Source organism: Crocodylus porosus, unplaced genomic scaffold (genome assembly GCF_001723895.1).
Source record: "Crocodylus porosus isolate Cpor-Errol unplaced genomic scaffold, CroPor_comp1, whole genome shotgun sequence".
Taxonomy (NCBI): Eukaryota; Metazoa; Chordata; order Crocodylia; family Crocodylidae; genus Crocodylus; species Crocodylus porosus.
In genome coordinates this window covers 2,165,201-2,182,679 of record NW_017728915.1, presented here as the reverse complement: position 1 = coordinate 2,182,679, position 17,479 = coordinate 2,165,201, and the positions used below count along the sequence as shown (strand labels likewise).

Sequence of the window (17,479 nt, the reverse complement as noted above, 5' to 3'; positions counted from 1 at the left end):
ATATATACCTGTTGATTCACTACTGCAGTCACTACAGTGAAGGGGCTCTCTGCAGTTGGTAGATATGGTAACTGAGACAGGTGCCAGAAGGGCAGAATGAGAAACAGTGGCAGGTGGCATGGTTTGCCGAACTCCTGCCCAACCTCTAGAAGATGTTTTTTTCTTCAAGGGAGTTACTGTAGAGGATGCAGAAGCAGTGTCTCCACCATGCCAACTGACAACTGTATCATGAATTGGAGGGAGCAAGGACCAATAACAGAGATAGATAGCACTGATGGGGCTATTTTTCCCCAGCAAATCCTCAGGAGGCGGCACTCTGGCCTGAGTTTTGCTGCTGGGTAACAGAGTATCTCTCAATGCAAGGTAGAAAGAAGGCAATGGAATAGACAGTTCCTAGCTTTTCTCTTTGTTTCAGGTCTCTCTACCCTGCTAGGGATTTGGTCAAGGTAGGACTGCTGTGGAGATGGAAGCAAGACAGTCACAGATGGCTTTAATCTGGGAAGCCAAATAAATAACTTGGAGCCAAATGAACAAGCTTTAAATTCTTGTGCTCTGATGAAAAATACAGCCTGAGCTCCAAGAGTCATAAGCTGCAGCTGTCAGATACAGATGGAAACTTAAACTAAATCAAGCCATAATTGACAGGCCTATGCCTGCTTCCTGTGCAGCCAGGAAAGAGAAAGTCTGGAGGTGCACAATAAGTAAAGAGCAGACAGACAGCACAGAAACTTTTTGCCATAACCCCTCAGTCCTTGAAAAATAAACCTGAATAAGTATTCAGACACAGAGCAGGCAGTGGGGGTGTTAAATCCTGTAGTCCACATTACTCCCTTCTGTAACAAGAAACAGAATGATCCTGTTCCCAGTACACAGACTGGCACACAGAAAGCTGGTCACACTGAGTTAGCAACTCCAGGATTGAGCTCAAGTTTATCTGATTCTAGGCAAGAATTATAGCTTCTACAAAGAAATGTCACCATGGGACAACTTACTCTACCAGTCACAATTTCCCATCACTAGCAGCTACAAGTATAACTACACAAACTTCAAACAAGTAAAAAATACTCCAGAGATTAAACAGAAATGAGAGAGTCCAGCAAAGATATAAGCCAGAAAGCAGAATTAAGTTGATCAATATTTAGGAATTGGAACAAAACCTATCTGTGCAAGCATTTAGGACAAACATCATTTAAGTCCAATAGAGGTTAAGAATCTTCTTCCCCCTCAGAAAAGAAGCAAATTTAAAGTAGTCAAAGGGACATACCACCCTCTTTCCACAAGTACTTACATATATTGCTCCTAAATGGGTCCTGTCGGTATCAAAGAGCTGATAGTAATGTTGTACAAAGCTGGATCCAATCTGCTCCCAAATAGGCTTGTCTCCCATTCTGAATCTTCAGCCAGAGCCAGCAACTGTAAAAAATCAGGAGGGAGAACAGTGACATCCAGGAGCAGCTAAATGCTATGTTTAATGTGTAAACAACAATATTAACTGAGACTTGAAGCCTTCCAGTTTCCAGCCAATCAAGAACAAAACCCCCTCTCCAGGCTTTTGAACAGTGGAACTGCAAAGAACTGTGCTGCTGCAATATAGCAACTGTAGCGCAGTGTGTTTGCAGATGTCAGACATTTGCATTTAGACAGCTCCTATCTTCCTTGGCTTGCTGGCAATGGAGAATGGAGCTTTTGATGGTACCAATAATGTAGCACCTACCAACTAGCAAATGCCACTATACAGCGGTCTCTGAAAGGTTCTCCAAACAGCTCTCTCAATAACGCCAAACGAGTGAACCCAGTCATCTTAAACTGTTTTGTACATTAATCTCACTGCTGTGTCAGCATCTGCCATCTCCTGTATAGCAACTGAATTTCAGTACGCTTTTTGTAAAGGCATGACTTAGACCTGTCCATATTCTACCAGAACAAACAACAGAACTGGGAGAAGAGGGTACTGGGGGTGGAGAAACAGTCCATACAGGCTAGCTATTCAGAAGTAAGAGGGGAAATCTGAAGTAACAATCAAACCGGAAGCACCATTTAAGGATGCAGGCAGATGATAATCACTATCCTACCGTAAGTGGTCTCAAAACACAGATCAAATGGTACCCTACCACAGGAACTGACACCGCCTGAGAAACCCTACTTGTAAAGTCTGCAGATGAAATTTGGTAATACTATGGCATGCAATATGGACAGCTAATTGAAAGGTAGGAGTTGAGATGTTCCTAGTTAACAGAATCAACATCATCTGCCACCTTGTTCTGACAATAAGAGTATAAAGTCTCATAATACATTTTCCTAATCTGTAAATAAAATGACAAAAGTTCCCACTCTCTCAGGAAGTTATGCCCCTCAACCTAACCTTACTCAGTGATCCTAGATTCTCCACACTTTGGTAAGCACCGAGACAACCAGAAATCACCAAAGCAGTGCTATGATGTCAGAGGCTTGGAGAGAGAACCTGCAGTGATTTTCTGTAACAGCATCCACAGAACATCCATATTAAAACAACCAAACCAAGAAAACTCAGTGGAACATAATGTGAGAATAATTCCTCAGGCAGGAGGCTCAGAAAGTATGGTAAACCTAGCTGATATTTTCTAGAAAATTATGGATCTCTGCATGGAGAATTATTTCTCAGACACTGAAAATGGACTTCACCTCAGAACAGAAAGACAAATCAAACAGTAGTTTGAACATCCTGTATAGGATCAGGACATTTGAAAGGACTGTAGAACCTCTTGAATTCCATGTAGGTTTTGAGTGGGGCAAATTTTTTTTCTAGCTAGCCTGCAAGGGATCTGTAAAATTTGAGAGGAAATCCTCACCCTTTTTCTCTCAGAGATAACTGATGTGGGGAAGGAAGCATTTCCCAATTCATAGTAAGACCACCAAACTTATATACAGTAAAATGCATCTGCCATAATAATCATCTTCATCTTGTAGATTTGTATCCCATGCTTTCCAGAAAAGTTCAGGGATCCTACAAAAAAAAGAGAAGCAACCAAGACAACAGGCCCCCCAAAAGACACCCCAAAGTTTTAAAACTCCATCTAACCCTACCACTGCTGCTTCCTTGATGATTATGTTAACTATGTACACATTCTGAAATACAATGAATGTTAAACAACAGTACCCAAAAGCTACAAGTCCAGGAGAAGCATTGTGCAAGAGAGTGTGAGGTAGTTTAAAAATCCACACAGTTCACTTAATCGCACTTCTGTGCTCCAAGTTCCTGAAGACACTAAGCGGTAAGAAGTTCTAAAGTAACAGCCAAACTTCAGCTGCATCCCAGACGAGCCTCCTGTCCTTCTAACAGAACGCACCTTTCCTTTCAGGAACCAAATAATAGATGCTGAAACTTTCTGAATATTTGCAAACTTACTTTACTAGTGTTTAGAAGTAGACAAAAGCTGTTTTTACTATAGGTGTGCTGTCAGACAGCACACTCTGATACTCTGACAAAGCATTATTATTAAAAGCATAATCTCTATTCTTCTGGTTTCACAAGCACCCCAAAGAGCTCTCTTCCTTCCTGACACACAGTCTCCCTTGTTAATTCTGTTTACCTCAAAAGACATCTTCACTAACGATTTTATTTATTTAGTTTGGTGTATATGCTACCCTTCCTAAAGAAAGGCTCAGGGTGGCATATAAATAAGGCTAACAAAGCAACCTCCTGGTAGTAGTTCAGAAATATTTTTGTACGGTTTCTTTCCTGATCGCAGTGAATCAAAGCTCCTCTTGGACACCGACTGATGATATAGGCAAGAAGGAACTAGCCTGCCATACACTCTAGAAAAAAAAGTGACCAAGTGCAAACACTTATCTAAAAATATAACAGAACCTGGAAATCATGACTACAGTAGTCTATTGTACAAGGTGCTGTGTAAACATGGCACAGGAAAAATTCCAGACTTTCTGTGAAACTTGAGCCCAACACTGAACTCAGGTATAGAAGTGCTGGTCAGACTGAGACCCTAATGACTATGCTTTTCTTAAGCAGCTGACAGCCTAAACTTACTCAACAGTCCTGGATACTTTCCATTACCTTAAAAAGTATCACAAAAAAGCCCTCACTTCTTGCATATTTCTTGGACGTTCACAGCTACAAGTACCACTCCAACTCTATTACTACAAACCCCAAACCACTACTTGGGATTACAGCATCTCAGGAGCACATAGTACTAGACTTTTATATTTACAATTCTGTCCAAGTGTCAGATGTCTTCAAGCCAAACGCACCATGGACACTACATTATAGAACTGCTACACAACTCAACCTGACTAGCCATGCTTGCCCAAAAGTCCTGAACTGGAAAGAGTTATGGGACACTACGAAGTGAATCCAGACAGCCACATGAAGGAAGTTTGCTCACTGTCTGCCATCTCACATGAGCACTAGCAAGAGCCTGTACAAGTGTTGTTGTTCATCCTTCACAAGCAAAGATAACCGCATCCAGTGGGGGAGCAGGGGAGGGAAGAAGAGAGAAAGGAAACGGGAAAGAAAAAGGGAGAGAGAAAGGGAGAAACAGAGGAGAAAGGAGAGAGAGAAAAGAGAGAGGAAGGGGGTGGAGGCTAGTTTGCATGGGTATGCAGGTGATTTATAAGCCTAATCTTTGCCCTGAACAATATGCTGCAGCAGGGGCAGGACAACGATGAGGACTGGACACAAGAAGTCCTCCTTTTCCTGGCCACGCGCTTCCTCACTGCCTCTGCCATGCGCTGCTGCTCGAAAGCCAGTGCTCCACTCTGGACTGACGACTTTCAGGATGGATGGTCATGAGCGATTTGCTCCCATGACTCAGGGTCAATGCCAAAACTCCTTAGGGACATCTTTAGGGTGTCCTTGTACCGCTTGTTTGGTATGCCGCAAAAGCAAACTCCATTTGACAGTTCACTGTAGAAGATGTTCTTCGGCAGGTGAGTGTTGGGTATTCTTGAAATGTGGCCAGCCCATCTTGGCTGCACCAGTTTCAGTAGGGTGTGGATACTGGCCCATACAAGCAACTCACTCAACACCCCACCCCCCCCACAACTTATTAAAGATGCTTCATCTTCTTGAGAGATCTGCTTTAAAAAAATCCCAACAAATGCTATTGTTTAGATAAATCAATTCAGAGGTAGAAAGTCATTACTCATCTTTAATGTGATGGACACTGATGACTAGAAGAGTCCCTTGAAAGAAAAACTGCAGACTAGGCAGAATTCAACTGCAGATACATCTCGCCACTAAAAAGCTAAAGCATCAAAAACAAAGAAAACAGGAATCAGACATCTTAACCATGATTATGCAGCTTAAGCTGTATGTTCAAGTTCAGAATGTACATATGCAAAGCAGTTATAGTTTTGGGATAGCCAGTGCTCAACATTATCACCTCTCATGCCACCCTCAAACACAAGTACTGTGCTTAGTTTGTCAAGAGTAGAGGCCCCAATTCACAACCACCACTTCTTGATATATATGACAAGTTTTTCAGGTATTTAGGGAGGAAGTGCTATTCCAGCCCTCTTCATCCCATCAGTCAACTCTTCTCTGAACACAGTATGAGCAGAAAGCAGTTACCAGTCCCATTCAGTTATGGAGATATTACTAGATTAGTACTAAGGGATGTTTTGAATATATGCTCACTTACAGCCAAACAGGATTTCAAAAACAGAACTCTACTCTTTTCAGTAGACAATCTCACAGATGGTATTACGGTCATGTTTCCTTCCACTTAGTTGCAGAAGAGCCACATGGAAGCTACACCAATTGTTTACACAAATCACTTCAGAAAAGGTCTAGATGTACTTTAGGTAGGCAAGGTTCTTTGGGTAGATGCAATATCTTTTATTAGACCAACTGAGTAGCTGGAAAAAAGTTTTTTGCAAGCTTTTGGGTGCAATCACCCTTCTTCAGGCACAGGGAATCTCTGCTGTTCTGAGACTCCAAGGAATGAAAGAAGCTAAAAGTGTGGCAGGATGTCAGTGAGAATGTAAACAGGTAGAAATTAGGGGAAAAAAAGGTAGAGCAGGGAAAGCGGGAAGGGGGGGAGCCAAAAGGTAAAGAAGACTCTACCATAGTAGATATTCAAGGTTCTTAGACCAACATGGCTACAACTAAAAACCCAGCTAGATATACTTTGTCATTAGGGCCATAAGTTCTTCTCGACAATCACTGCAATTTAACTAAAATAAATTTAAAGCCAATTCAGTTAAAGCTAAAACTTTTGCAACTGATAGCACTGAATTAAACCTGGTTTACTCTGATTTAGATTATTCCAACTCTTTTCTGGATTAAACAAAATCAATACAAGCTATTTTAAAATGGATTGAAGGCTGTTCCCAAGAAGAAATGGTGTATTAAACTACTTTAGTTTTACCAGTATGAGGATACATACTGGGGGCAATCTAAGTGTTAACCCTTCTTTTGGGAAAGTTAAATCAGGGTCTCTTTTATTCTTCCTTTCACCTATAGCCTCCTCCTGTTTTGCTCCTGGCAACTGGAAACAATAAAGAGCAAGCACCATTTGCACAGTCCTTCTCCCTACCAGCCATTATACTTGTCACAGTCAGCAGTCCCTCGATACAAGGATGACAGTCTTCTACTAGATAGGAAAGTCATCAGTGAGTCCAGACATGATTGAAGAGGCCAATCTGAAAAGATATGGCATACACTTCCAGAAGGAAAGAGTGGATCCCCTTTGTTTTTGTTGCCTGCTCGCCTCCATAGTGAGGCAAGTTTGCTCAAAATGGTCAATATTTTTTTTGTACTTCATGACACCAGTGGGGACAATTCAGTACTCGAGTCTCCCAGGTACTTATGTTAATATCGCATTTCGTCAGTGTCACGGAGTGGGGCGCAGGAGCGGCCATGAGCTCTCTAGCGCCCCCTGCCATGCCAAGTAGATGGTCCAGAACCCTCTTACTCGCCCGCCACGTCTTGTTGTTATATGGTGCTGGAAGGGAGGCTGCCTCTTGTCGCCCTGGACACCGTGCTATGCTTATACTGTCCCCCGTTCCATATGGAGTAACCTGGTGCACCCCAGCCTTATGGGCTATGCGTGCCTCCAACCTCCCCTTTAGCACGCCCCAAGCCTCGCAGATGTACCAGACGTTATCTGGCCATATTCCTGTATGCGCCCTTCACTGGCGCCCCTGGGCTTGTCACGCAACCGGCTCCTCAATCTGTTTGCCCCTTCTGGGGCCAGGGTCTAGACGCCCCGCAATACAGTACCCCTCTCTGGCACTGGGAGCAGCCCACCTCCCTGGGGAGCTCCTGATGAGGCCTCCTCCACCCCTACAGCGTCGCCCGGTCCTCCGGTATAACAATAACTAAACAGAACCATAAGCCATTCAGCTGTAATGCAACAATAAGTCTCCTGGCTATAACATAGGATCTAGGCCCACCTGGATCTCTTGCAAAGGCCTCCCAATCAGGGTTCTCTCCACCCTTACCATGATGCAGCCCCTTGGGTGCTCAGGCTGCACCGCTCGTCTCTGCTCTGCTTGGCTCTCCTCCAGAGCTCCTGCACCTCAGGCTGCCAGAAGGGAACTGCCGCTAGGCTTTGGCCTGGGCTGTTTATAAAGGCCTGGCCCTGCCCCCTTCTGGTCATGTGACCAGCCTGGCTGCTCCAGCAACCAACACCTGTGCTGTCTCAAGAAACTTCAGCAGCCCTTATTCCCTCATAGGAACAGGGCACCCAAGTGCTCCTGCAACAGTCAGACTGGCCTTTAAGGTATCCTTGAATCTCCTCTTCTGTCCACCTCTAGAGAGGTTCAGCATTCCTAAGTTGGGAGTACAGGACCTGTTTCTGGAGCCAGTTATTAGGCATCCTTATAATATGTCCTGTTCAACAGAGCTGGTGCTGTATAAACCCGACTTCAATGCTGGTGGTGTTTGCTTGAGCCAGAATACTGGCATTGGTTCTTCTGTCCTTCCAGTTAATATGGAGGATTTTCTGAAGACTTCACTGATGGTAACATTCCAAGGCTTTTGGGTGTTTCTAATAATGTCATCCTAGTTTTGCACGCATACAACAGGGTAGGAATGACAACACCTTGGTACACGAGAAGTTTGGTCTGGGTCCTGATGTCATGAACAAAGATAAGATTTCTAAGACATCCAAAGGCAGCACTGACAGATTTTATTCAGTACTGATCATCATCATCTATGTTTACTTTTTGAGAAAGGTGGCTACTCAGGTAGGGGAAATGCTCAACATTCTCCAGGGACTGCCCTTTAACTGTAATCTGTAAGGGAGCAGCTAGATGGCTTGAGGTAAATTGGTAAAATATACTAGTTTTCATGAAGTTGACAGTGAGTCCAAGCATTTTGTACACTTTACAGAAGCAGGCAAGTGACATTGAGTTCTTCAATTGAGTGGGCACATGTGACAGAATGGTCAGCATACTGAAGATCAGTAATGGAAGTGTTGGTTATTTTGGATTTACAACCAGTTGGTTGATGTGAAAGAGATTCCTGTCCATACAATACTAGATCCTGACTCCAGATAGAAGTCTATCAACAATGAGATGCAGAACAGCACAGATATAAATGGGGAAAAAAAGTGTTAGTGCAATCATACATCCTTGACTGACTCCGATCCTAATAGTGAAGGGATCTATTTCCAAGCCATTGCTTAAGACAGTTGCTGTCATGTTGTCATGAAGTCTGATGACAGTAACAAATTTTAGCAGGCATCCAAATCTCATCAGGATCTTCCAAAGGGCCTCTCTATTGATTGAATCAAAGCCCGTAGTCAGGTTAAAGAAGGCCACGTAACGATCTCCATGTTACTCTCAGCAGTTCTTTTGCAGCTGTCTAGCAACAAAGATCAACATGTCTACTGTACGTTGGAATGGTCTGAAACCACATGGGACTCTAGAAGAATCTCTTTGCCAAGGGGACTGAGTCTGCTGAGAAGAATGTGGGAGAGGCATCCCAGCTATAGGTAGAAGTGCAATGCCAGGTAATTGCTGCAATCTGATCTCTCTCCTTTCTTGAATATGGGTACAATTCTGGCATCTCTCAGGTCACTGGGAATCGGGTCACGATTCCAGAATGTCATAATTCAGCTTTTTTCCCCACCCTACTTACAAATTTCAGCTGGTGTTCCATCAAGCCCACACACTTTGTTGTTCATCTGCCCAATGATTTTCAAGGCCTCTTGACAGGTTGGTGGGTCTGCAAGGCAGTTCTTAATGGGGCACTGTGGAATGGCTTTGATGGCATTATCTTCAACATTAGAATCTCAGTTCAGAAGCTCTCAAAACTGTTCCTTCTACTATACATAGACACAGATTCATAGATGTTAGGGTTCTTCTACTATACACTGATAAGGGAACCGTCTCCAAGGAGTGTTGTTCCATCTTCAGACCTCAGGGGGCAGCTCCTTGTATGCTTGATACGTAAAGAACTTTGGTTGCACTGAAGAAACTATACATATTGTAGATGTCAAGCAAACTTTTGGATCTCTTTCTTTTGTCCTCCCACCACTCGTTCTTTTGTTCTTCAATATTCCTCAGGGTCTCTTGATTTAATAATACACTAAGTGTCTTGATTTTGTTTGGAGTTGATGTCATTCTGCCAAGCTTTGAAGGCTCTCCTTGTCAACAAGAGCTTAAATTTCCATATCAGTCCCATCAAATCGTCCTGATGTTTCTTTGTGGAAAAGCCCAGAGATTCTTCACATGCCTCATATATGCCTTTCTTGAGGCTCTCCCAATGATCAATGGCCTCAAGATCATCAGGGAGGTTGGAGAGTTTCTCATTAAGGTGCTTCTGGAAATAATCACTTTTAGCAGACTCTTTCAAGCACTCAGTACTGAATCACTTCCTTGGTTGCTTCTTTTGCTTACACTGTTTTGGAGTGGTATGACCTGATATAGATTCATAGATATTAGGGTCAGAAGGGACCTCAGTAGGTCATCAAGTCTGACCCCCTGCCCTAGGAAGGAAAGAGCACTGGGGTCAGACGACCTCACCTAGGTGCTTGTCCAGTCTCATCTTAAAGATTCCCAAGGTAGGGGACAACACCACCTCCCTTGGAAGCTCACTCCAGATTCTGGCAATTCTTACTGTGAAGTTCTTTCTAATATCCAACCTAAATCTTCTCTCCGTCAATTTGTGGCCATTGTTCCTAGTTACTCTAGGGGGTGCCCTAGTAAATAGAGCATCTCCTAATCCCTGCTGCCCATCCCGGATGAATTTACAGGCAGCCACAAGATCATCTCTCAGCTCTCTCTTGCAAAGGCTGAAGAGATCTAGGTCCCTCAATCTCCCATTGCAGGGCCTTTTCTGCAGGCCTCTGACCATATGAGTGGCCCTCCTCTATACACTCTCAAGATTCTCCACATCTCTTTTGAAGTGCAGCACCCAAAACTGGATGCAGTACTCCAACTGGACTGACCAGTGCCACAGAGGGGAAGCATTACCTGCCTGGACCTGTTCGTGATGCACTTGCTAATGCATGATAAAGTGTGGTTAGCCTTGTTGATCACTTCGTCACACTAACAACTCATGTTCATCGTGGAGTCGACTATGACTCCCAAGATCCCTTTCCGCTGCCATACTGCTGAGAAGGTCATCCCCCAGCCTGTGTGTTGGTGGGTTTTTTTGCCCTAGTGCAGCACTTTGCACTTGTCTTTGTTGAACTGCATCCCATTTCATTCTGCCCATTTTTCCAACTGGTCCAGATCCACCTGGATCTGTTCCCTACCCTCCAGTGTGTTAACTCTGCCCCATAATTTGGAATCATCTGCAAGCTTGGACAGGGTGCTCTCCACACCCTCATCCAAGTCACTGATGAAGACACTGAAAAGCACCGGTCCACGGACTGAGCCTTGCAGGATTCCGGTGCCCACCTCTTTCCAGGTGCACATCAATCCGTCCACCACCCCTCTCTGGGTGCGACCCCTAGGCCAATTTGCCACCCACCTAACCATGTAATCATCTACATCACCGCCTGTCAGTTTACTTATGAGAACAGAATGCAATACCGTATCAAAGGCTTTCTTAAAGTCTAGTTAGATGACATCTACCTCAGCTCCTGTGTCTAAGCATTTTGTATAAAAAGAAACAAGGTTAGGCAGGCAGGATCCACCTGGAATGAATCTGTGCTGATTTCCTTTCAGCATTATTTCCCCTGCTGGGCTCCCACAAATGTGATCCTTAATAATTTTTTCCAGAGTTTTCCCAAGGATCGAGGCCAACTGACCTATAGTTTCCCAGTTCCTCCCTCCTCCTCATCTTGAAAATAGGAACCATACTAGCCCTTTTCTAGTCCTCTGGGACCTAACCAGAGACCATGAGTGCTCGAGCAGCCATGCCAGCAGCTCTGCTATGACACTAGCCAATTCCTTCAGCACCCTTGGATGAAGTTCATCTGGACCCGCTGATCTGAACACATCCAGCCCCTCCAAGTACCCTTTCACTAAGTCTGCACTAACAGTTCATGGGCTGGTATCCCTCCTGTGTCTATTTATGATGCAATTTGGAGATCTGTCTTTGTCTGTGTCTAGGAATGCAGATGCAATGAACTCATTACAGAGCTCAGCCTTGTCCCTCGTCTCTGTCACCAATTGCCCCAGTTTGTTCTGTAGAGGTGCTATGCTACCTGGCGCCTTCCTTTTGCTCCCTATATACCTAAAGGACGTTTTGTTGTCCTTAATTTTTGTCGCCAGCCTAAATTCTAATCCTGCTTAGGCCTTCCTAACTGATTCCCTGCAAGTGCGAGCCAGGGAGGTAAACTACTCCTTGGTAGCTTCCCCGTTTCCACAGCCTGTATACCTCTTTTTTTGCCCTTAGGCTTTCCTGGACTTCCCTGTTCAGCCAAGAGGGCTTCTTGGCCCCTTTTCCCCCTTCTATGTGCAATGGGATTGTCTCCATCTGCACCTGTAGGACCGCTCCCTTGAAGGACAACCACCCTTTTGCCAATATTCTTGTGCTTTAATGCCTCAATAACTAATCTCCGGAGCACACTGAAGTTAGCCTTTCTGAAGTCTGGCACTTCAGCCCTGCTGGCTAGTTTACCCACCCTTCACCAGATAATGAATTCAATCAATCGATGGTCACTATCCCTTAGGTTACCTTGTACCTGCAGATTTCCCACCAAGTCATCCCCTGTAGCTAACACAAAGGCCAGCAAAGTGTTTCCCCTAGTGGGATCGTTTACCTCCTGTGTTAAGTGGAGGTCCTGTAGGCAGGTTAAGAACCTACATGAGTGGTTAGATTTGGCTGACTGCTCCTCCCAACAGATGTCAGAGTAGTTTAGGTGATGAAGTATATTAAAACAATAATCAGTCCAGCAGCCATCTGCGCTGGTCATAGCTCTGGTGATATGGACATTGCAACAGTCCTGGGTACACACTATGACACAGTCATTCAGGTGCCAGTGTCTTGAGTCACTGTGCATCCATGCTGTCTTCCATTTGTTGCTCTGACAGAATATGGAGTTTGCTATGGTGAGATCATCCTCCAAACCTCTTGCTCAGAAGAATTATTCCATTTGAATTGACTGGAATTCTTGGAATTCTCCATCATACTGAAAACCCCAGGAATCAAAAGCCACTTACATATACTCTCTAAAACAAATCACTGTACTTCTCCTTTAAGTAGAAACCAGGTTAATCAAATCTAAAAATACAAACTCAAGTTAAAGTTACTACCAGCACCCAAAATAGCAGCCAAAATGTATATGCATGCAGCTTGTCTGAGGTTACCTACATTCCCTGGAACAGTTTGTAATTGTGGTTTCTAAGGAGCTGGAGAGAGGTGGTTTGCATTCATCATCTATTCAAGTCACTACAATGACTGCCCTCAACTGGTGAGAAAAATAACAATTTATCCTCAGTCACTGTCTTGTTTCTGTCCTCCAACTGGAGCAAAGTCAAAAGGAGCCAGAAGACTTGTATACATCATAATACCTGCAGGGGAGAATAATCTCTTCACCACAAAGATATGTCAGTTTTAGCTGCCCACAGATGATTCTTTGTTTGATATAGTCCCTCAGGCCATAGGCTCCTAAGGGACCCTGAACTGCATTGTAATTTGATTTTTCCTTGTTTTAGTAGCAATATGGATGGAGAAAGCTATGCTTCCCCTTCCTGTACAATTATTTCTAGTGTAATAAACAGGCTCAACAATTTTTTTAAAGTTTGTCAATCTGACATGAATTCTAGCTTGGATTCCCTTTCACAACTGTGATTTTCCATGGGTGACTATGAATATAAGCTGAGGAGACAACAGCAAGTCAAACACTCCAAAAAACAATCTTCCCCTGTTCAGGCACCTCAGTGTGAAATAGAGCATACAACTTCTGCAACAGGTTTCAGCCTCCTCCCAGCTCGGGAGGCAGAGCTCAGATCCATCAGGTACCACCAACAGATAAGCTCCTCCTCGATTTTAACCTTTTCAAACAAGTGCTCCACTAGGTACTTTAGGACAAAGGCATAACAGTCCCTGACTGAGAACTGCCTACTTAACAAGTTTGTTTGGACACCAAGCTTCCCCTCAACAGAAGAGGGAGGGCTAGAGGAAGTTCTTCTCTGCCCAAATTAAAGATTATCTCTTTTCCCTACACAGGACAAATGGACACAGAGCTGCTCTGCTTCTTCAAACCTATCCCAGCAGAGACCTTCACAGATCATGATAAACTTTTGTTGAAGAAGCAGCTGGAGGCAGTTTCCAGGAAGCTCAGCTCTGGCTCAGTTTATTCTGAGCCACCCAATGACTCTCTTTACTGGTTTCCTTCTTGTACTGGACTCTCCAAGCCCTCTTCTGACCAGCGTGTTTAACATCTTTTCATGGCTTTGCTATGTCATATCTGGGGATTTGGGTTTTCCATTTGCCATGGAAAAAGCAGATTTTCTCCTTTAAAGAAGAAAAACATGAGAAACCCACAGTTTCCCTTTGCAGATTGGCAGAATTCCAACCTGCAAGAGGCTGCTTGGGACTGGGAGCCATGAGACACAGGAAGTGCCTATATGCATGTGTGCACGTGTGCGTGGCCAGCAAAACAGCCAGACAACAGTGGACAGCAGCTCCCCCAGTTGCCTGCAGGTAAATGTAAAGGGGGGGGGGGGGAGCAGACTGAGGCCCTCACGACGAGTGAGGGAGTGGGGCAGGGTTGCCAGCTGGGGCTAGTGATGCTGCCTACCCAAGGTGGTGCCTGGGGCGCAAATGTGTGGCTGCTGGGGAAGTGGGACAGAGCCAGAGATGGCTCTTCTGGGGAGTGGCAAGGAGGCCAGCTCTCCACCCCTGTACACACTCTCAGGGATGAGTTGGGCACCAGAAGTGACCCACTGGGGAGGGTATGGGGGGCATATGTGCAGGCCAAGGGAGGATACAGTCAGCCCACTGCAGGCTTAGGGCTCCCTGCCCTGCTGCCCTCCCCTCAGGGGCCTCCACGGGCAGTGACAGGCACATGACACTGTGCAGCTCCCGAGGCAGTGGGTCGCAGAGCCCAACCTGCAGCAGCAGCCTGCCTCCACCCTGTGCACAAATCTGGGTGGCATGCACCCCCCCATACCTCCCCTGGCGTACACACGCAGCAGCAGGAGCCCCCCCCCCCACACCCCTGGACAAGCTGCTTGGGTTCCGACCATCCCATGACCCCACCCCAGGCCTCACTCCCTCCTTCACTGTGAGGGCCTTGATTTGCTCCCCCCTCTTCCCCTTCAGCCTCGACTGCTGTGCTGGGCAGCGCTCCACACACTCCTGGACTGCAATCCTGGCTGCATGCAGGCTGCAGCTGCATGTCTGAGTCTGTGCGCATCCCTCTCCTCCCCCACTCCCCTGCCGCAACTGCCTAGACCCCATGCCTAGGCTGCCCTGCAGCCATCTGCTGCCACACATTTCAGGGAGCTAAGGCCTGGCCTTCTGCCACCTATCGCACTGTGCGAGGGACACTGCTCCAGCAAGCACTGGGTGCCTTTGCAAAAGTGGCTTCTCTTCAGCAGCTGCAGGAGCTTGCCTGTGTGGGGCCCACTGGCACTCAAGCAGTGTGTCCGGAGCTGCTGTACACTGCCCCACCTGTCCACGATGGCAGCAGCATGGGCTGTGTGGGGAGCAGGGCTACAGGGGGGTGGGGGTGGGAGGGTGTGCACATACACACACACATATTTATAAATGCAAACCGAAAAAAAAAGGTTTATTTATGTCAGTAGTTTAAAAAGGCTTGAACTATTACTTAATATTAGTTAATCGGATAGGCATCAGCCAATATGGTTGGTTAAGTATCAGCTATCCTTATTGGCCAAGAAAAGTTTGAATTAATACACACCCAAACAAATTAAAATCAAAATGCCAAAATATATAGATATTTAGAATTTATTTTATTATAATCATTGAGGCACTGGCAGGGTTCCAAACTGCTTTAACATTGTAAATATATCAATAAAATATTGTGTTCAACTGATACCTACATATATATTGGCATTTCATTTTAATCATGGGAAAATGTGCATTTTAGGTTTTTTAAAATCAGAGAATTTTGGATTTTTTTTTTAATCAGAGAAATTAGGAAAACCAGGATCCCTAGTGATATCTCTGCCCCAGGTTCAAATTATTGTACTAGGGATTTGGGGAAGAAAAGTTGTATACAAAGATGTTTAATTTTTCCCCAAGATGCATCCCTAAACAAAACAGAATGACTAACATTTATATAAAAGAATTCAAAATTCAGGTAAGGAGCACTAGTAGGAAATGAAAGGATTTTTGTGTTTTAAACTTTGAAAAAACCAAGTCCCTTTCAGGCTAGTCTTTACAGACATCACACAGTACAAAATCAGGCCAGGGTGGGGTAAGTAAAGTAGCTTTTTTCAAGAACAAGCAAAAGAAGTTATGATGTGTATGACACTTAACATTCCTATATAAATATAATTAAAACTGATAGTCTTAAGAGCCCAAGCAGCAAGGATTTTTCATGACATCTTTTAAGGGACTAATTGTCTAGCTGAGAGCGCTGTTGGACAAGATTTTGAACACTGAGCTTTTGACCTGAAGGGCACCTGATGCCCAAAAACTTGTTCAACACCTCTCCCAACTATACAGATAGTCCAACAGCAGTACAAGCCTACTCCTACTAAGAGTCAAAGCTATGATCTCTAATGCAGTAAATTTTTCAAGCCAACTTTTTGGTAATCTCATTTCTTGTTCAAATGGATTTAGAACACAACAGACAACCAAGCTTACACTTAAAGACAGGCAGTTTGCTTCCTTCCCTACCACAGCAATTCCCATTGCCAGACTGCTCAGGGCAAATTCAGCTGAAAGCTACAACGTACGTCAACAACTGCATTTGAAAGAACCAGAGTAACAGGAATTGTACTGGAGAGTCCACAAACTCTCAAAAACTCATGAGAGCCATCCGTCCCTAACAGAAGCAAAACCTAAAAGATCTATTCTCAAGGAGAGGCACCAAGAGAAATCCACACATTTTCCTTCCTAAACTAGAAGCAAACATTTAGAACTACTAGTAGTAGCCAGTTTCCTCCCTGTATTATGGAAAAACTGACCAAAACCAAAGTCCTTTCTTAAGAAGAAAATATATACTTTCCAGCAAGGTTTTTCCTTCTAGAAAGAAGAATTAAATGAGACTTATCCCAAATAGGAATACTGCAAGGTTATTCTTCTCCCAGGACCACAAACTCCAGCTACAAAAGCCTAAGTACATTCAGTACAACTTGTGTAAAAGAATTAAGGCAATGGATAAATCAGGGTGGACTGATTTTAATCGAGTCAATTTAAATCACTGATTTAAGTCAGCAAGCCCAAAAGCCCAATTTAAATAATTGATTTTCTATCAACTTTCCCATTGTATTTTTTTAAAGAAAGGTTATTTTTAAGGGTTGATATAATAATTAAAATGTAATTAATTTATATAATATAATTATAATTAAACTAAATATAATGTTACAGTATATTTGGTACATATGCTTCCTAGGTATACAAACATACATACACACTTAATATATTTGGATTGTTAGCAATCCTACCTTTTATAAAATGGTGAAATATATATTTCTTATTTACCAGATTTACTTTTTCTTCTGATTTATATTCAGCTGGTTTAAAACGGTAATTTGAATTTAATTAAAAACACAAAACCAGCACTTCAAATTTATTAAACAAAATTTTAAGGCTTTGGAACAAGAAACATTTTTTTTTTAAATCAAAACATGGTGCACATTTACAACTAACTAATGTTCTAAAAACTAGTTTTAAGCTGATATGGTGTGAGAAGCGAACTATATTTAGTGAAACCAATTATTTCAAGTTACCCTGGGGAAAGTTTTATAAAATGCCTTGGCAAAAGTTATTTAAGTTCCTACTTGCCTAATTCTCTTGAAAGTGAGACTGGGGTTTTTTTTCTTTCTTTTTTTTTAACCTAGGTTGTTTTGAAAATTTTTACCCCCTTTTTTCAAGTTTTTAGAACTCATTAATCTCATCCTCCTCCCCCTTTTTACTCATAAACAAAGGGGGGAAAAAAGCTTT

At 43.7% G+C, this 17,479-nt stretch overlaps 1 protein-coding gene across 3 annotated transcripts in view; it reads right to left on the bottom strand.

Moving 5' to 3' along the window:
* Positions 1-17,479, bottom strand: part of NUTF2 (nuclear transport factor 2) — a 70,428-nt gene that overhangs the window by 28,894 nt on the left and 24,055 nt on the right. The window contains exons 2-3 of one of the 3 annotated variants that reach the window (XM_019535522.1): positions 5,143-5,240; positions 1,289-1,415 (exon numbers count right to left, since the gene is read on the bottom strand). In XM_019535522.1, coding sequence (XP_019391067.1) covers positions 1,289-1,387 — 99 coding nt within the window. In that variant the 5' untranslated portion in view covers positions 1,388-1,415; positions 5,143-5,240. Of the gene's footprint in view, positions 1-1,288; positions 1,416-1,651; positions 2,804-5,142; positions 5,241-17,479 lie in introns of those variants that run through there. The other 2 variants (XM_019535523.1, XM_019535521.1) reach the window with 2 other exon arrangements.